Raw genomic sequence first — 20,112 nt, 5'->3', positions numbered from 1 at the left:
CCTGCATCTGGGGAGCTAAGCTGCTGCGGGATGCAAAGGGGGACTGGACACAGGCCAGGACGAAAGGGGCGCCAGGTGTCACCAGCCCTGGGGACTTCAGAGACAGCAGCGGCAGCTCCCAGGGGAATGAGGCAGAATGCAGGCTGCGCGTGGGTGGGGACTCCCCTGAGAGTGGACCCTGCCCCGGAGCTGGGGCTCTCATACAGCCCAGCTCAGCACCCCAGGAACTTCTTCATCCTAGCGTCCAGGCAGGAAGGACCCCGTGCAGCCAGGCAGCTGCCCCCTCTTCTAAAGCTCTGTGGGTACCAACGGCGCTCGCGTTGCTCAGTGTCAGAGGTGGCACTTCGGAGCACCACACGCCCTAGAAGCAGAGCCCCAGCCAGGGCCCGGGGCCTCCGCCATGACTTCCCCTCATCTCTCCCCTGTGCTGTCCTCCCCTGCCGTCGCCTGGTGCCGCCCGCCCTCTGCAGACATCGTGGCCACAGTGGAGAATGAGAAGCCCTCGCCCTGCGCTAGGACGGGCTCGGGGCGCCCCTGCACCATCAACGGCAGCGAGTGCCGGGGCGGCTGGCCGGGGCCCAACCACGGCATCACGCACTTCGACAACTTCGGCTTCTCCATGCTCACCGTGTACCAGTGCATCACCATGGAGGGCTGGACAGATGTCCTCTACTGGGTGCGTCTGGGCCTGGGCCTCTCGGCCGCCTAGGGGAGAGGGTGGGGAGGCGGGCCGGTCACGGGCTGGTGTGCCTGCCGCTCCTTCTCCAGGCGTGCTTCCCAGCATCCTCTGGGGCAGTCCCCATGGTACAAAGTGTGTAGAAGTGCAGGACCCAAGGCGGGGTGGGGAAGGCGACTCAGCAGCCACCTGGGTTCCCCGGCCAGGCTGGGCCAGGCTGGGAGTGACTCGCTCCTGTGTCATTGTCTTCGCCCCCTTTCAAGGATGCTTGTCTGTAATATTAATCCCGCCCCCGTCACACAGCTATTGGAAAGAGCACCTGAATTCTGTGTCTGGCTCACGGCCAATGCTATGGGTGGGGTGTGTTTGTGATTATTAACGGGTAGGCCACACTTCTCATTCAATTCTGCAACTGCAAAAGGTGTGATTCCCACTTTACAGAGGAGGAAACCAGGCCCAGAGGGCTCCAGTAACTTGCCCGGGTCATGGATTTAGTGAGCTACCAGGCCAGGAGTGGACTCTATTTCCCATGGCTCCAGTCCAGAACTCGCTCTATTTTAAAAAAATATTTTATTTATGTAGAGAGGTAGATTTACAGACAGAGAGAGGGACAGAGCAGACAGAGAGAGGGACAGAGAGAGAAAGGTCTTCCATCTGCTGGTTCACTCCACAAATGGACCCAGCAGCTGGAGCTGGGCTGATCTGAAGCCAGGAGCCAGCAGCTTCCTCCAGGTCTCCCACATGGGTGCAGGGGCCCAAAGACTTGGGCCATCTTCTACTGCTTTCCCAGGCCACAGCAGAGAGCTGGATTGTAACTGGAACAGCCAGAACTCGAACCAGCACCCATATGGGATGTTGGCGCTGTAGGTGGAGGCTTTAGCCCGCTACACCACAGTGCCGCCCCTGATCCAGAACTCTTAATGATAACGTGCCTAGGGAGGGGACGCTGTGCAGAACTGCCGGATGTTTAGCAAATCTAAGGGATCAGGACGAATTTCTGAGCTCTCACACTAGGAGAATGAATTATCAAACATGTCAGAGGACTATGACCTCGGTCACAAGACTGGGAAGAGGGCGCCCTTATGGCTGTGCGTGTTAGACAGATGGGAGGACGCTCAGAGATGTGAGGGGGCCACTCCAGGGTACTCTTGGCTGCAAAGACAAGGCTGGAGATAGCGTCCATGAGGGGTGATGTCAGGGTGGTGCCTGGGAGATGCCCGTGGCTGGAGGGAAAACGGGTCAGCCTTGGCTGGCCAGGTGGACAGGCAGCAAGGCCCTTCCGGGAGATCCCTCCAGCCCGTAGCCCCTTTCCTGCCCCCCCCCGGGGGGGTTGGGACCAGAGCCACAGGTCAGAGGGCGGGACTCACATCTCTACCTGGGCCAGGTCAACGATGCCATCGGGAACGAGTGGCCCTGGATCTACTTTGTCACTCTCATCCTGCTGGGGTCCTTCTTCATCCTCAACCTGGTGCTGGGCGTCCTGAGTGGGTAAGCAGAGTCAGGGGCAGCTGGGCAGGGGAGGGGAGCAGGAGGAGATGGTGGGGGGAGAGGAGGAATGAGGGAGAAGACAGGAAGGGGGAGGGGGAGGGGGAGCCAGGGCACTGGTGGCTGCGACTTCCACTCATCCCCTTCCCCCATCCCCCAGAGCTGGGCCAAGAGCACTTCTTTCCTGGTTAGCAGGTACAGGCAGGAGCCCTCCCAAGTTCAGCTGTCCTCCCTCCTCCTCAAGCCCCTCCCACCCTCCGTCTCCCTCTGAGCAGAGCCCCCAGACCCTGGCCTCCTGCCACACGTGTGCACCCAGAGCCTGGGGCGCCTTCAGGCTCGGCCCCCAGCCCTGGAAGTACTGCCCACGTGTAACCCTTGCCCTGGCCCCAGCAGCGGTGTGGCCTCCCTGCCTGACCACCCAGCCCCTCTGGACTCAGCGCTCACGTCTGTCACAGTCCCCAGGACCTAGGCTGGCTGGGAGGAGGAAGTACTTAACACAAACACCAGAGTCATTGTTCATTCATCAAATCTGCCATTCTGCCCCCCACAACAGCCCTGCCGAGGTCCCTCTCCCCACCCCCGCCCCCCGGCACCCCCTCCCCCCAAAGCTTCCCTCCAGGGCGGTGAACTTGGCTGGAAGCCCTTCCCTTTACTTGCACGGCTCTGGTTGAAAGGTGGCATTCCCGGTCGTGACGGCTAACGGACCACAGCAGCGCTGGCAGAGGCCGGCGCTCGTCCTAACAGGAATCCCCGGCACGGAACCGCCACGTGGGTCACACCCATTACCCACTAGATCTTTCTAGCAGACGAGTTAATGAAGCCGTAGGCTGCTCTGTCACATTTTCTAAAGGTTACGAGCTGTATTGCAGTCGGTTCCTCTGTTATGCTGTGGTTTTGTCTTGTGCCTGAGTCCCCGCGGGCTCTGTTGATCACCAAAAGGGTCCACGGCACAGAGGGTCAAAGCTCTGCCCTGCCCCACCCTGCGGAGATGGGGGGGGGGGGGTACTTGTCCTATCCTGTGTGAGCCGGGCCGGGCCCATGGAGCCTCCCCCAGGCCCTGCCCAGTGGCGCAGGGCGCCCTCTGCTGGTCTGAGGCTCCCTTGCTGAGCCCTGGTCCTCTCCCTCCAACGTCGCAGCCTGGTTTCCCCTAGGCTGAGTTCCCTCCAGGCCTTAGGTCTGTCGACTGCATTGATGTTTCCAGGATAGTCTAGGGGTTGGCAGGCACGGCAAACCCGAGTCCCAGGCTCGCGCTGCCCTGTCGCTGTATCAGGGTGCACTACGGGTCACCCTGATACAAGATGGGGCCAGGAGAAAGAAAGAGGGGGCGGGGCTGAGCACTGCTCCACCGTGCTGGGGCAGGGGAGGGTGAAAGGGGCTGCCTCTCAGTGCCTGGAGGGGCCCAGGACCCCAGGCGACCCCCAGGGACAGAGGACAGGGCACGCCCGTCCCAGTCCCCCTCCCGTCCCTGTCTCATTTCAGGGAATTCACCAAGGAACGGGAGAAGGCCAAGTCCAGGGGAACCTTCCAGAAGCTGCGGGAGAAGCAGCAGCTGGAGGAGGACCTTCGGGGCTACATGAGCTGGATCACGCAGGGCGAGGTCATGGACGTGGAGGACCTGAGAGAAGGTCTGGGCCCAGAGGCCGTGGTCAGCGTCCCTGCCCCCCACATGGGTTCCCCACCCCCGAGCAGGTGTCTCATTGCCTGCCCAGGCCAAAGGCAGCCCAAAGCCTTCCACATTTACCTGTGCAATCCAGGCATGCGGGGGGCTTTTCCCAGAGTACGGGGCTGCCAGCTCTGTCAGCAGAGATGGGGGCGGGGAGGTGGGCTCTGGGCTTCCCGCAAGAATTCAGACGTGAGACAGCGAGGAGTGGTTGGCAAGGGAGCAAGGCTTATCCATCAGAACAGATGGGCACCTCTCCAGACGGAACCTGACAGAGAGAGAGAGAGAGAGAGAGCGAGCGAGAGAGAGAGAGAGAGAGCCCACCCGCCCAGACTGGGGAAGGCAAGGTTACGAGGTTCCATGGAGAGAACACACCTGGCAGGCCAGGCGGGGGCTCAGGGAGGAGCTGGGAGCTGAGCGCGCAGCTGTGTTGAGACTCGGGCTTACAGGGAATGGGATCCGGTTCTTCCCGCTGTTTCTCCTTCCCCTGGACAAGGGTTCGCTGGGTGTGAAATAGGTAAGATTCCTCCCAGGTCTCACTGCTCGGTGCCATCAGACTGGGGAGCCCACCTGGCCCGGGCGGAGGGGCTTCCCCCACGGTGCCTGCGGTGGGGGAAGGCCAGGAAGGTTTCCTCGCCGGGTGCTAATAGGCTGAACAACCCATCTGGGGCTGAGCAGAGAGGACTCTCCTGGGGAGCTTTCCTGGGGGCAGTCGTCAGGGGATGGACAGGACTCCTAGTGCCCAGTCCTGGGCTGCTTCCCAGGCGTTCCGCTGGGCTTCCGTGGATGCTCTGTCTGCCTTTGCTCCCCCCCCCCCCCCGCACAGGCTAACTTCTAACTTCCTACCCGACAACCCCTGCTGGCCGCTCCCCTGCAAACGAGGACTGTGCTCCTGGGTCTCAGGACAGCACAGAGGATCCAGTGCCGCCCCCGACCCCAGCTCAGTGGCCCTTTGCAAGGACCCCACCGTGTCTCTCTCTCTGTCATCGCCCCAGGAAAGCTGTCCTTGGAAGAGGGAGGCTCCGACACGGAAAGCCTGTACGAAATCGAGGGCTTGAACAAAATCATCCAGTTCATGTGAGTATCTGCCCACGGCCCCCGGGGTGCTCCAGGCCCCCAGCTCCCCGAGACCCCTGCCCTGAAGTCAGGGGCCATCCAGGGCCTTGGAGTCTCTTTCCTGAGCCCTTAGAAAGGTGGCCTGTCCCAGCCAACAGGGCCAGCTGGTCTGACGGCCCCAGCAATGACCTGTTTATGCTCCACGCCACGGGAGAAGACAGCGGTGCCCTCAGAGGCTTTGCTGGCCACCACTTCTGCTGGGTGCAGGCAGGGGAGGGGCCGGTGCAGGGTGCAGGGAAACCTCCCTGGGGGAAGCAGGAAGGTGTGGGAGCAGGAGGCAGCGGCAGCACAGGCAGCTTTCCAGGAAGGAGGCTGGCGCAGCCAGGGGCCACGCGAGGCTCCCTGGACGTGGACTTCAGGGCAGGTCCTGCCTTCTTGTTGGCTGGCTCCTTGCACCAACTCTTTGAAAGCTCAAACAACAGAGAGATACAGCTGAGGAAAGACAAGGTCCCCACCGCCCTGCCGAGAGGTAACCATGGAAACAGCTCCATCTGTGTCCCTCCTAGATCTTTTGTGTGCCTGCCTCTCTCCTACTCGTGCCTGGGATTTTCTGGTTTTGTTTAAATGATGGGGTTGTTTATGTTAACTTCCTGTTCCTACACAGTGGGGAGCCATGCCCAGCACGCAGGAGGTGTTAGTGCCAAATACTTGTTGAATAAGTGACTGTGATAGACATGTTACCTCACAGCTTACACGTTTAACTTATTTGTGAGGACGATTTGCACACCAGTACATGTGTGTATACATACATACATGTTTATGTGGGTGTCTAGACACACACCTTCTCTTAGTTATCTTTGCTTGTAAAGTATTCCACAGTACAGATATTCCATGCTGTATTTATTTTTAATAAAAATATTATTTTATTTGAAAGAGAGAGAGAGCGAGTGAGCGAAGTCTTTCATCTGCTGGTTCCCTCCCCAAATGGCCACAACAGCCTGAGCTGGGTCAGGCCAAAGCCAGGAGCCTAGATCTCCATCCGGGTCTCCCACGTGGGTGGCAGGGGCCCAGGGACTTGGGCCGTCTTCTGCTGCTTTCCCAGGCACATCAGTGGGGAGCTGGATTGGAAACAGAACAGCCGGGTGTCTGATCGCTGCTCTGACATGGGCTGCTGGGGTCACAGGCAGTGGCTTAACCACTGTGCAGTGCTGGCTCCCAGGACACATTTCGTGCATCTCCCCAGTCTAGGGCAATGCGAACAGTGCTGCAGGGAACAGCTGTGCACAGGTGTCACCCTTCTTCTGGGCAGACTCCCAGATGGTCAAATAGTTTTTAAACATTCGATAAGGGCCACCCAATCACTTACCACAAAGGCCACACTGACCGTGAACCTGCCCTTGCCCCACATCCTCCCCAGGGATTATTAATTTGTTAAAGGCGCGTTTTCATGATGGGCAAAATGTGGCATCTCCGTGTCGCTTTCGTTAAAATGGAAACTTTTGGTGACCTGTTCTGCCTGGCCTGGGCCAAGCATTTTGCTCACATGATCCCACGTAACAGCCCCAGAGCTGGCGTCACTGTCACTCTTGTTTGAAAGATGAAGAACCTTGCTGGTGAGCGACAAGGTTTTTTGCTTTTTTTTTTTTTATTTATTTATTTGAAAGGCAGAGTTACAGAGAGGCAGAGGCACAGGCAGGGGGAGAGATAAAGATAGAGAGAGAGGTCTTCCATCCGCTGGTTCACTCCCCAGATGGCTGCAAAGGCCAGAGCTGCACCAATCTGAAGCCAGGAGCCAGGAGCTTCTTCCGGGTCTCCCACATGCATGCAGGGGCCCAAGGACTTGGGCCATCTTCTACTGCTTTCCCAGGCCACAGCAGAGAGCTGGATCAGAAGTGGAGCAGTTGGGACTCGAACCAGCTCCCATATGGGATACCGGCACTGCAGGCAGCAGCTTTACCCATTAATCCTCAGCGCCGGCCCCAAGCAGCAAGGTTTTAAATCAGCCTGGCTCCCTGGCTCCTGCCCTTAGTACCCCTCATGTGGCCAGGGAGGGGACGGGTGGTCAGGCCACGTGTGGCTGGCACGGATGCAATGCAGGGCGCGAAATCTCCACCTCCCTCCCACTCTGCACCCCTCAGCCGACACTGGAGGCAGTGGAACCGTGTCTTTCGCTGGAAGTGCCATGACCTGGTGAAGTCGAGAGTCTTCTACTGGCTGGTCATCCTGATTGTGGCCCTCAACACCCTGTCCATCGCCTCGGAGCACCACAACCAGCCGCTCTGGCTGACCCACTTGCAAGGTGAGACTGTGCAGGTGAAGCCAGCCAGAGGGCAGGTGTGGCCTGGTCCAAAGCCACTAACGGCGCCACAGTGGGAAAATCAAATTAGATATCGCATCGTTTCCTGGAAATGATCGACTGTGGATGTTGGGTCATGTTTCTCACAGCTGGGAGACGGAGACGTCGAATGGTGTGGGGGCACCCCAGCTTGCTTCCTCGTGGCATCGTTAGTGACCAGGGCAGCAGCACAGGACAACCTCCCAGTGCCCGCCCAGGTGTCTGGGCAAAGTAATTCAATCACAGATCCTTGCACATTAGACAGCCAGTAACTGAGAGCTCGGAGCAGCCAAGTTCAACCCACGCCATAAAAACAGCCATCTCGCCCCAGCTGTTTATGGAGCTCCCCCCCGTGGAAGGCACAGAAGTCAGGATAGGAGGTAGCTGCTCCTGACTTGAAAGAGCTTGCTCAGCCAGAGGAGAAGACAGGCGTAAGTAAGCAAGCCCAAGTTCACAGAAGGAGGTCAAGGAGAGAGGTCAGAGGGGCACAGCGGGATGCGGTGGCACCGGCGCCTGGGGCCCGGGGCTCCATGGATCTTCGAGGATAAGGAGAGGAGCCCCGGGCGGGCAAGGAGAGGCGGAGCTCCCGCAGGAGAAGCAGCTGCACCAAGACGTGGTGCAGGGAGCGGCAGAGCTGTGCATGGGACCAAGAGAGTGCCAGGCACAAAGGAGGCCTTAGCCGGGAGGGCCCTTCAGAACGGAGCTAGACACTCAGTGCATTCTGGTGCATGGGGCATTGAAGTCCACGCACAGGAGTGGTCTTCCGAAAGCTCGCGGACCATGCGTGTTGTAAGACAGCTAAAGCGTTTTCCGTCTGGACCTAAACCCTAAAAGCTGGCAACTGGGTTCTGAATGCAACAGGGCCCTGGGCCTGCCTGAGGCCAGGAACTGGAACCAGCACACTGCGTGGAGCCAGGCAGGGCCTGTCCAGAAGTCCCAGTGCCCATCGGGGCAGGGAAAGAACACAGTAGCTGGTTCCCGCTGGAGACCCTGGGACAAGAGGAACATGTCTGGAGAGAACAGTCAGAATGCAGCCTGTGTCCTGTGTCAGCGCAGGGGCCCCAAGCTACGTCAGTAACCTGAAAAGCTAGCTGCAGGCAAGTGAAACCCTGGCACGCCCAGCAGACGAAGATTCAGCCCCTCAGGCTGCGCCTCGCTCCGAGGCGTATATACAGCTTGGAGAAAAGCTGATGGGACATTGCAGTAAACACTGAGTTTATTTGGGTGCCCCCAAATTGGAAACCCCACACAGTCTTTTTTATCATTTGCATTTTCCGTGAACTTTTTGAAGCACTCTTGTAGGCATGGATTTTAAAACGCTTCTGTATCAAAACCAACTTAAATTTTAATTGCATTTGCACGGACTTTTGGAAGCATTGTTGCAGAACTGTCAAAGGGCAAAGGGTGCCCTGAAGGTGAGCTCACAGTGGAAGCACTGGAAGCCAGGAGAGACTCTGTGTACAGAGATCAAAGACCTAAAAGGAGGAAAGGAGACGTCACAGCAGATCCTCCTTGCTGGCATTTGTCCATTCGCTACAACCAGAGTCCCAGGCATTGTCACCGCGTTACCCATGGTCAAACATGGAGACCACGTGAACACTCCCTCCCAAGGGGAGCCAGAGACGGGTTTGAGGGTCTGGCCCAGGCAGAAGACTGGGTGACGATGTCGCTCACTGAGACGGAGGAGAGAGCGAAGACCAGATGGTTTTTGTGGATGAGGGAGGAGGCCAGTCCCCATCAGGTTGGTCTTGGGCGTGTCGAGTTGGACAAGCCTTTGCGAGAGCCCAGTAGAGCTGTCAAGGAGGCAGGTGCAAAACTGGGCCTGGAACTGACGCAGAGATCTCCGTTCAGTCTGAGACTGCCGGCTTAGCTAACGGCACCAGACGGCCCGGGGCGAGTGCAGACTCAAGTGTAGGACCCAAGCCACGCATGCAGTGACCAGGTGGAGAGTGTCTCTGTGAAGGAGGCTTAGAGGAAGCCCGAGAAGCAGCGGAAACCAGGGACTCCAAGTGTGCAGCGTCACAGAAGCCGGGGGCTGGGGAGTGAGGATGGCTAACCGTGCCCGGTGCTGCTGGGAGCCCAGAAGAAGCAGGGCAGAAGCATCTGCAGGCTCTCGTCAGGTGGAGGTGGCTGCTGACCTGGTGGGATGGCCAGGGTAGATCCAGATGGGTGTGGGCTGAAGACAAATGGAGCAGAGCAAGGTGTGAAGAGGGCCGTGTGGGCCGCTCTTTGGAGAAGCCGGGCTGTGCCAGGGAGGCCAGAACTAGGACAGGGGACACAGGACAGCGGCCGCTTTGAAGAAGCCATCTGGGAGGGAGACAAGGGGAGAGAGGGGACTTCTGGCGGTGGGCTATCTGAGATGGGGGGCCTGCCAGGCAGGACGGGGGGGGGGTTCCCCCTCTGCCCCGAGTGAGGGAGGTATGTGAACACAAGTGAGCCCAGGTGGAGCAGGAATCACCAAACTCTCCCCATTACAGTGTGGTTTAGCTTGCTGAAAACCTGGGTGAGCACCCCTTCAACGGGTTGAATTGGGGGTGTCCCGGGTGGAGGCTCTCGGGCTCCACCTCTTGCGCTGAGGCTGTGCTACCCCCACCCCACCCCATGCAGACATCGCCAATCGAGTGCTACTGTCACTCTTCACCATCGAGATGCTGCTGAAGATGTACGGGCTGGGCCTGCGCCAGTACTTCATGTCCATCTTCAACCGCTTCGACTGCTTCGTGGTGTGCAGCGGCATCCTGGAGCTGCTGCTGGTGGAGTCGGGCGCCATGACGCCGCTGGGCATCTCCGTGTTGCGCTGCATCCGCCTCCTGAGGCTCTTCAAGATCACCAAGTGAGCGCAGGGCTCCCGGGCGGTGCCGCCCACCTGCCCAGCAGGGCTGGGTCCGCTCAGCTCCCCGGGAGCCCCTCGCCCAGGACCTCCCTCCAGGGAAGAGAAACCCCTTCTCCCCTCTGCTTTTTGCTTTTTCTCGCCATTGTCTCTGGCAGGGTAAGGCAGAGGTGGTGGAGGTGGAGAGAAGGAAGGGGGGCTGGGGAAGGGCTGGGATGGGGGAGGGGAGAACCAGAGGATACGGCATGGATGGTGGGGCGAGGGCAGGCGTGCATTTGTTGGTAGGTGTGCAGAGGGGCACGGGGCAGACCAGGGCACCGGAAGGCAAACTGGACCTTTCTCTCCTGGGGCTCCTGGTGCTAGGAACCAGAAACGAAGCAACGGTGCTGCCAAGTAGTGTGGCAGTGCCGACTGAGCCGAGGGCTCGCTGCAGGAAGGAGTGGGCCCCGGGCCACGAATCAGGGACCCCCAGTCCCCAGACAGCCCTTCCCACCCGGTGTGTGTCCCTTCAGTCCTGCGCCTCTCCTCCAGGCCCACGCACGCTACTGCGGGAGATGAGCCCCGCCACTGGGGTGGGGCTGCCTCCTCCTCCCCACCTCACGGCCCCTCCCCCGCCAGGTACTGGACGTCGCTCAGCAACCTGGTGGCCTCCCTGCTCAACTCCATCCGCTCCATCGCCTCGCTGCTGCTGCTGCTCTTCCTCTTCATCATCATCTTCGCCCTGCTGGGCATGCAGCTCTTCGGGGGGCGGTACGACTTCGAGGACACGGAAGTGCGACGCAGCAACTTCGACAACTTCCCCCAGGCCCTCATCAGCGTCTTCCAGGTAGGTGTCCCCCACCCCCACCCCGCTTCCTGGAAGCTGCCGTGGCAGGGAGCAGAACAGGGCGCGTGGCGACCCATGATCATATTCCTTGGTCCTGCTGGGCCTTGGCGGGATTTTAGGTCATTGGAAGAGGGGCCACGGGGAGCGCAGGGCCCCCGGATAAAGAGAGGAAAGGGCTGGGGAGCTGCAGGGCTGGGAGAAGCCCCTCGGCCGACGCGGCCCTGGGCTGTCCTCACAGCGCCCCCTCCCGCCAGGTGCTGACGGGTGAGGACTGGAACTCCGTGATGTACAACGGGATCATGGCCTACGGAGGCCCGTCCTACCCGGGCGTTCTCGTGTGCATCTATTTCATCATCCTTTTTGTCTGCGGCAACTGTATCCCCTTAGGGCTTGCGGGGGGGTCAAAGGTGACCCCTGCAAGGGGCCAAAAGCAGGGAAAGCTCTGGGGGACGTCCCTGCCCCGGGAAGGTCAGAGAGGCACAGGGGAGACCGGCTGCAGGTGGGAGGAAGTGACGCCAACAAGGTGAGCTGGAGCAGGGAGGAGGAGAGATGGGCTTAGCCGAGGGGCAGTGGAGAGTATAGGAGGAGCTGGCCGGTCTGTGCCTTGGGACCAAAACACTGAGCTGGGCCGCAGAGAGCTGGCATAAGCAGAGGTGGGGTGTGGAGGGCAGAGAGAGGTGGGCAGAGCCCGAGGGGTCTTGCTGCCTGCGTCACAGCATGTGATGCTTTGGGGAGGCACGGGCGCAGGGGACCCTTGTTCCCAAGCCCAGATGTGCCCGGCCCGGCTCCCCACACAGCCCCATATGGGAGGCGGGGTCCGTTCTGGGCCTGTGGGGCTCCAATTCCCACCAGCACAGGGTTTGGGTCAGGCAGGACAGGACCCCCGCCCACACAAGGTCCTTAGCTGGCGCCGCAGATATCCTGCTGAATGTCTTCCTGGCCATCGCCGTGGACAACCTGGCCGAGGCGGAGAGCCTGACTTCCGCGCAAAAGGCCAAGGCCGAGGAGAGGAAACGCAGGAAGATGTCCAGGTGGGTGCCGCCTCCTCCGTGGAGAGGACCAGGCCTGCTTGGCCGTGGCCCCCCAGCACTGGGCGGAGGTCTCCCTGGGGCTGGACGAGCAGGGCCCACGACACTGTGATGCTGGCTCTGGCCCCGTGGGCAGCTTCTGCAGGCAGGGTGTCAGGGATTACTCGAGTCTTTTAGGGTGTCCCTGCGGGCCCAACTGGAGGCAGCATGGCCATCCAGACAGGCCTCAAGAAGCAAAGAGCCAGGCCACCTGGGTGACAGGCTCCGGCTGTTGTCCACCCAGCCCTGCTCCCACTCATTGCGCCCCCTGAGGGGAGTCCTTGCTGAGCCCCGGGGCTCCCCTCATCTGTGAAGTTGGCCATGACTCCCCTGGCCCTTCCCAGTTCTCTCCACCTGTGATCTGTCTCTCAACTCCTTAGCCAGGGACGCCCTCCGGGGGTGGGAGCTGGACTGGCCCTCCATACGGGGCCTCTGAAACTCAGGCTGCCTGCAGGTCCCCCCCGGGCCCTATTAACAAGGTAGATTCTGACTCACCAGCTGGGGTTGGGCTCAGGGTCTGTGTTTCTGACCTGCAATCCAGCTGTGCCCGTGCTGCTGGCCATTGGGGGCCCATGCTCCGGGCAACCAGCTCCCAACACCTGTGCTGGCAGAAGCGGGTCCTGTGCCCCTGCAGGCAACATGAGAAGAGAGAGGGAGAGAGCAGCAGTGGAGTCCCGAGTTGGGCTTTGTCTTGGACAAACCAGGCGTCCACTACGAGACTTCTTTGTCAGTGGCCATTACGAGTGGCTGACCTGTGGGCCACAGGGAGCCACATATCCCAGGGAGAAAGGCGCGGGCAGGTGTACCCCCAACCCCACAAGATGGCCGATGCCACCCCTTCCTCCACAGAGGCCTGCCAGCCCTTGGTAGCAGACCCTTAAGCCAGGGCCCCAGGAACTTTCTGGGTGGGCTTCCACTTGGGTTTTCTTGGTTTTCCCAAATCAGGGGTCTCCCTGACAAGACAGAGGAGGAGAAGTCTGTGATGGCCAAGAAGCTGGAGCAGAAGCCCAAGGGGGAGGGCATCCCCACCACTGCCAAGGTGAGCCCCCCCACCACGGGGCAGTTAGGGCCAAGGATGGGGGGCCCCAGGGCCCCTGGACTCCCCTCCAAGCCTGATGCACTGGGGGGGGGGGGTGCGCCTGCCTGACCGTCAGCTGGGCAATGGCAGCTGCCTGCTCTCCGGCGGGGAAGAGCCAAGGGCCTCCTCTCCGGGGATTCCTGCACTGAGAGGCAAGGCCGGAGCCTGGGAACCAGACTCCCCAGAGTGCCAGCTTCCTGCAGCAGCACAAAATGACGTCCCCTCCCCACGACCCCACCCTGCCACGGAGAGGCCGGGTCTGGTTTCTGTCTCTGCCGGCCTCGGCCTGCTTCTTCCGCCTGGCTCTGCTCAGCAGTTCTGGAGATTCAGGAAGTGGACTCAGAGGGGCAGAGGGCTGGGCTCAGAGGGGCAGGGGGCTGGGCTCAGAGGGGCAGGGCTCTGTCTCCCGGAGCAGGGGTGCAGGGAAGACAGACAGGTCAAGGCCAGGGCTTTGCCCCATGCACCCTGGCTGGTTGTGAGGCCTTGCTGGGCCTGGCCTTGCCTTTGCAAAACAGGGAGGGTCTTAACCTGACCTCCCCCCGGCTGTGGGGAGGACGAGGTGAGCCGGAAGCCACCCTGGCGTGTGCTCGGTCCCTGGCAACTGCGGTTTGTCCCACCCTCCTCTTCCCTTCGTCCCTTCCTACAGCTCAAGGTCGATGAGTTCGAATCTAACGTCAACGAGGTGAAGGACCCCTACCCTTCAGCTGACTTCCCAGGTGAGGAGCCCAGAGCTTGGGCTGCAGCAGGTGCCGGGGCTAAGTGGGAGGAGCTGGGGCTGAAGGCGACCCACCGGCTGGCTGCTGTGTCCCCCTCTGGGACCCCCCACATGGAGGTCAGGACGCTGGAGGGCCAGGCCCCGCTAGGAGCTGTCTACCAGCCTGCCTCTCCCTCTGACACACGCTGGAGAACACCCTGCACATTTTATGTTCACGCCCCTCTACAAGGACTTACTGATGCCAGCTGTGTGCTTCCGGGCTGAGCACCGACCCAATTTTCTTGGTTTTTGTGTTTGATGTTTTTTTTTCTTTGAGATTTATTTTTATTTATTTGAAAGGTACAGTTACAGAGAGAGAGAGAGGTATTCCATCTGCTGGTTCACTGCTCAGATGGCCACAACAGCCGGGGCTGGGCCAGGCCAAAGCCAGGAGCCAGGAGCTTCCTCTGGGTCTCCCATGTGGGTGCAGGGGCCCAAGCACTTGGGCCATTCTCTGCTACTTTCCCAGGCCATTAGCAAGGAGATGGATCAGAAGTGGAGCAGCTGAGATGTAAAGTGGTGCCCATATGAGATGCCGGCACTGCAGGCAGTGGCTTTACTTTCTGCTGGTGTGTGCAGGTGCAAGGGGACAGGGGTAGGGCTGGAAGGCAGTGGGGTTGGCCTGTGGGCGGGGCAGCTGGCAGAGCCATCTTCCCAAGGGGCTTGATGTCTGTCCTGTTTCTTCCTCCACAAACTGGCTCAAAGCAGCAGCTGTATGACACAGTCACCAGGCACTGCTGGGGAAGTAAGAATGAGCGAGAAGGGGTGCAGATCTGGGGCTCTGAGAGCTAACGGTCTCCACAGCGGAGCGTAAACTGTGCCCCTGGGTCCACAGCTGCCTGGGCAAGCCCGGGGGGTCACATCAGAACCCTCCCCCGGCAGGTGGCTCTGATGGATGGGGTAGACTCTGACAGGTCTTGGCTCCCACCCTCCGCGGGGGTCTCTGCCAGGATCCTGCTGGGTGAGAGAACCCAGGGGGACCCTGACTGCATGCAGTGCCCCCAGTGTGGCTGCTGGAGCCTCCCTCCCAGTGAACACATCCGCCTCTGTGGCCTCTAGCCCAGCTCCACCCCCTGGGCCTGCCACAGCCCTGGAGCCCGGCTGAAGCTCAGGGAAACCCACTACTCTTTTCCTGCTGGCGGTTTCTCTCGGGGTCCTTATGCCAAGCCCAGCAGGGAACCTCGGAGTCTGTTTATTTCAACAACCTCCTGCACCTGGCCAGTTTCCCAGACTGGGGAGCTACTGCTCAGGAGGGGTCCAGAAGTGCCCAGCACTGGCCAGCAAGTGAGTGGCAGAGCCGGGACCAGAACTCCGGGCTCCTGAAGAGGGTCCTCCACCCGGCTCCCAGTTTGTGGGTGTTTAGGGCAGTGTGGGTCCAGCCTCGAGATAGAAGATACAGTGACAAGGTTCCTTGGCCTGGTGCCACTTCCGGAAGTTTCTGGGCCTCCCCAGCAGTCCCAGATGGTGCAAGCCCACTGGCCACAGAACAAGGAAGAGGCCCCAGCCAAATCCGCTCATGCCCTACTGTCGCACGCCGACAGGCTCCCACCGAGCTCTGAATGTGGACGCCAGGGGCGTGGCAGAGTGTGGGGAGCCACCTCTCATTTCTCACCCTCTTCCCACAGGGGATGATGAGGAGGACGAGCCTGAGATCCCAGTGAGCCCCCGACCGCGCCCGCTGGCCGAGCTGCAGCTCAAAGAGAAGGCAGTGCCCATCCCGGAAGCCAGCTCCTTCTTCATCTTCAGTCCCACCAATAAGTGGGTGGCCCCAGGGCTGCTGTGGGGACACTGATGGGGCCTGAGAGAGAGAGAGAGAGAGAGAGAGCCAGCGAGCTTGGGATTCTCCATGCCTGCAGGCCGTTAGCTTGAGGTCTTGCTAGTGTCTGGGAGAAGCGATGACTTCAACATCTAGGAGGGAGCGTGGCGATGCGTTCCCGTCTGAGAGCAGTTTCAGACAGGGCAAGGGGATGAGGGCTGGGGATTCGGGGGTTTCTGCCAGCTTCATAACTTGGCACCTTTAAAAGACCCTCAGCCTCTAGTCTTGGGGGATCTCAGGTCTGCCTGCCCCAGGGAGGGACCGCAGCGTGCCCCATTGCTCTAATGGGGAACCCTCGGATGGGGACTGAGGGAGCTGGTAGAGGGACGTGGGACTAAGGCTGCAGGAACGGAGTGGGGGCAGGGCCCCTGCATATCCAGCCGAGGACCACACAGAGGCAAGGTCGCACCTCCACGGACCCCCACCATGGGGAGTGGGCAGGAAGTAGATGCGGTGTCTCTCACGGGACACCCTGGGGAAGCTGAGTTCCAGCTCACAGCTCACCTGTCCCCCGCTGCCCAGGGTCCGTGTCCTGTGTCACCGCATCGTCAACGCCACCTGGTTCACCAACTTCATCCTGCTCTTCATCCTGCTCAGCAGTGCTGCGCTGGCCGCCGAGGACCCCATCCGGGCGGAGTCCGTGAGGAATCAGGTGACGGCGGCCCCTCCGCTGGCCTTGCACCCCTCCCCCACTCCACCTCAGCCACCCGCACCTCACTGGCGCCCAGGGTGCAGCTGCATCCTCTTTATATCCGGGTTCCTGAGGTTTTTAAGTTCCCTGGATGGCCAGGACTGCCCAATGCACGCTTGCTGCCTGCTTTTAATGATGGTGGTGGTGGTGATGGTGATGATGATGGTGGTGGTGATGATGATGGTGCTGGTGGTGGTGATGATGATGGTGGTGGTGTTGATGATAATGATGGTGGTGATGGTGGTAACAGTGATGATAGGGATGGGATGGTGATAATGATGGTGATGATGATGGTGATGATGATGGTGATGGTGATGATGGTGATGATGATGGTGGCGATGGTGAGGATAATGATGGTGCTGGTGGTAACAGTGATGATAGGGATGGGATGGTGATAATGGTGGTGATGATGATGGTGATGGTGATGATGGTAGTGGTGGCGATGGTGAGGATGATGATGGTGGTGGTGGTGACAGTGATGATAGGGGTGGGATGGTGATAATGGTGGCAATGGTGGTGACAGTGATGGTGATGATAGTGATGGTGATGATGGTGGTGATGGTGATGGTGATAATGGTGGTGATGATGATGGTTGTGATGGTAATGATGATGATGGTGGTGGTGGTGATGGTGACAGTGATGGTGATGATGGTGATGATAATGATGATGGTGGTGATGATGGTGACGATGGTGATGATGATGATGGTGGTGGTGTGGTGGTGATAGTGATAGTGATGATGATGATGGTGATGGTAATGATGGTGATCATGATGGTGGTAATGGTGATAATGGCGATGATGGTGATGATGGTGATGATGGTAATGATGGTAATGATGGTGATCATGATGGTGGTGGTGGTGGTGATGACAGTGATGGTGATGATAATGATGATGGTAGTGATGGTAATGGTGATAATGGTGATGATGGTGACGATGGTGGTGGTGGTGGTGGTGATGATGATGGTGCTGGTGATGATAGTGATGGTGATGATGGTGGTGACAGTGATGGTGATGATGGTGGTGACAGTGATGGTGATGATGATGGTTGTGATGGTAATGATGATGATGGTGATGATGATGATGGTGGTGGTGCTGGTGGTGCTGGTGACAGTGATGGTGATGACAGTGATGTTGACAGTGATGATGGTGGTGGTGGTGGTGAGTGGTGATGGTGACAGTGATGGTGATGATGGTGATCATGATGGTGGTGATGGTGATGGTGGTGATGGTGATAGTGACAGTGATGGTGATGATGGTGATGATAATGATGATGGTAGTGATGGTAATGGTGATAATGGTGGTGCTGATGATGGTGATGATGATGGTTGTGATGGTAACGGTTATGACGGTGGTGATGGTGGTGCTGATGATAGTAATAGTGATGATGATGATGACGATGGTGATGGTGATGATGATGGTGGTGCTGGTGGTGCTGGTGATAGTGATAGTGATGATGATGATGGTGATGGTAATGATGGTGATCATGATGGTGGTGATGGTGATGATGGTGATGATGATGATGATAGTGATGGTAATGGTGATGATGACAGTGATGGTGATCATGATGGTGGTGGTGGTGATGATGACAGGGGTGGTGAAGACAGTGATGGTGATGATGGTGATCATGATGGTGGTGGTGGTGATGGTGACAGTGATGGTGATGAAGGTGATGATAATGATGATGGTGGTGATGGTAATGGTGATAATGGCGATGATGGTGATGATGATGGTTGTGATGGTGATGGTGGTGATGGTAATGGTGATGATGGTGATGATGATGGTTGTGATGATAATGGTCATGATGGTGGTGATGGTAGTGCTGATGATAGTAATAGTGATGATGATGATGACAATGGTGATGGTGATGATGATGGTGGTGGTAGTGACGGTGGAGATGATAATGGTCATGATGGTGGTGATGGTAGTGCTGATGATAGTAATAGTGATGATGATGATGACAATGGTGATGGTGATGATGATGGTGGTGGTAGTGACGGTGGAGATGATGATACCATTTGCTCCACTCCTCTCACTTGGCTGCTTCCCTTCCTGTCCCATCCCCAGATCCTTGGATATTTTGATATTGCCTTCACCTCTGTCTTCACTGTGGAGATTGTCCTCAAGGTGAGTGAAGGCCCGGGACAGACCGCCCACGCGTGGGCCTCTCTGGGCCAGGGAATGGCAACCTCCCTGCTGTGACTCCAATCTGTACAAGCTGAACTCTCTCAGGGCTGGGCTAAGGGACGGGAGAGGAGCAGGACTGACTCACAGGATGCAGAACAGGGCACAGGGCGTCAGCTCCTGAGTCGGGTCAGTGGGTGAGCAGGTGGCCGCACGGAAGGCTGGAGGCGTGAAGCGTACCTGGCCCAGGGCCTGCCACCCGGTTAGCAATCAACACTTCCCTGCCACACTGAAAGCCCTTTTAGCTTAGGAGCAGGCCTGGGGAGCCATGATTTGTTCCTAGACCTGTTGTAGGAGTCCCTAGAGAAGTACCCTGCCCCAGACTGGATTTCTGGCAGCTCTTTTGATGCCTCATCTGCACATCACTGCTTGCCCACTCTCGGGGTGCCCTAGGCTGAAGCCATCATGGGGTGGTGGCCGGGCTCTGGGGGGCAGAGGGTGCACCCATCTGTGCCTGACACCCAGCAGCCCCAACCTCACGTTCATGAACATGAAGGGGAGAGGGCCAGGCCCAGAGCAGGCTGTGGGATGGCATCAGGACTGTCCCTTAGGTCAGCGCTCCACTGTCGAGGGAGTGGAGCTGGGGGAGGTGGCGGCTTCCCCAAGGTCAGGGAGATGAGCTGTGGGGTGGGGAGTGGGAGCTGGCCCTCCAAGTTGGACAGGACTGTATCAGAGAGAGGTAGCTGGGGCAGCCTAGAAGGAGTCGCCAGGGCCATGCTCAGAGAGGACAGAGGGGGCCCCTTTGGGCTGGGCTGTAGCACAGGGGCAGGCCTGGGTTTATGGGGCTGGGAAGGCAAATTGAGATAGAATCCCATAGGGCCTTGAATCCCAGGGAAGGCTTCAGCCCTAACGGGCTTTAAGGGCATAATGTGCTTGTGCCAAGGGCCTGGGAGACGTCGAGAGGACGGATGAAAGGAGCTGGGACATGATCAAGAAGGCAGAGGGTGCAAGGGGGAGAGGCAGGGCCCGGGATCCAGGCTGTGCAGGCTGACTCCACAATCCCAGGGAGCTCTCTGGGGAGGAGGAGAAACTGTGTCATGTCCTGTGGGACAGGGGCGGGCCTGGGCCTCCCATTGTGTGGCTCCAGGGGCCAGGAGCCCGGGACTCCCTATGGCACATGAAGAGAGACACTTGCCCTCCGAGAGCAAAGTCTCCTGGAAGAAGCCCACATGCTTCAGCCACAAGCAGGCAGGGCGGGCAGCAGGAGCCGAGTGAGGTGTAGAGACAGCGCCGAAGGCTGCTGCCCAGCCATGCGCCGAGGGAGACAGGGCTGCCCCCACGCTCCGCCCCAGCCAGGACGCTGCCTGTCCCCTCCCAGATGACGACCTACGGCGCCTTCCTGCACAAGGGCTCCTTCTGCCGCAACTACTTCAACATCCTGGACCTGCTGGTGGTGGCTGTGTCTCTCATCTCCATGGGTCTCGAGTGAGCAGGGGCGGGGGCCAGCCCCAGGGTGGACACTTCCCCCCTACACGCCTTGTGCAGGAGTCCTGCCCACTGCTGGTTGGTGGGAACCGTGGACACGGCATGGCCTGGAGGCCGCGAGGCGATGCAGAGGGGAGGTGGCAGGCACCCAGCTGCCTGCCTTCAGACTGCCCCCATAGCAGAAGCGTTCTGCTGCATCACCCACTAGGGGGCGCTTTACCCTGGGGGTGCAG

At 59.3% G+C, this 20,112-nt stretch overlaps 1 protein-coding gene across 1 annotated transcript in view; it reads left to right on the top strand.

The window, feature by feature from the left end:
* The window catches only part of CACNA1S (calcium voltage-gated channel subunit alpha1 S), a gene marked incomplete at its 5' end in the record, with an annotated part of 59,870 nt that overhangs the window by 19,542 nt on the left and 20,216 nt on the right, over nt 1-20,112 (top strand). The window contains 15 exon segments of the mRNA NM_001101720.1: nt 471-676; nt 2,061-2,164; nt 3,641-3,786; nt 4,817-4,898; nt 7,016-7,176; nt 9,820-10,045; nt 10,661-10,868; nt 11,123-11,243; nt 11,785-11,899; nt 12,881-12,974; nt 13,660-13,729; nt 15,393-15,525; nt 16,106-16,235; nt 18,338-18,397; nt 19,773-19,879. Of these exon segments, the coding sequence (NP_001095190.1) occupies nt 471-676; nt 2,061-2,164; nt 3,641-3,786; nt 4,817-4,898; nt 7,016-7,176; nt 9,820-10,045; nt 10,661-10,868; nt 11,123-11,243; nt 11,785-11,899; nt 12,881-12,974; nt 13,660-13,729; nt 15,393-15,525; nt 16,106-16,235; nt 18,338-18,397; nt 19,773-19,879 (1,963 nt within the window).

Source organism: Oryctolagus cuniculus, chromosome 13, assembly GCF_964237555.1.
Source record: "Oryctolagus cuniculus chromosome 13, mOryCun1.1, whole genome shotgun sequence".
Taxonomy (NCBI): Eukaryota; Metazoa; Chordata; class Mammalia; order Lagomorpha; family Leporidae; genus Oryctolagus; species Oryctolagus cuniculus.
Note: the sequence above shows the minus strand (reverse complement) of the source record. Positions and strands in the feature narration are given on the sequence as shown.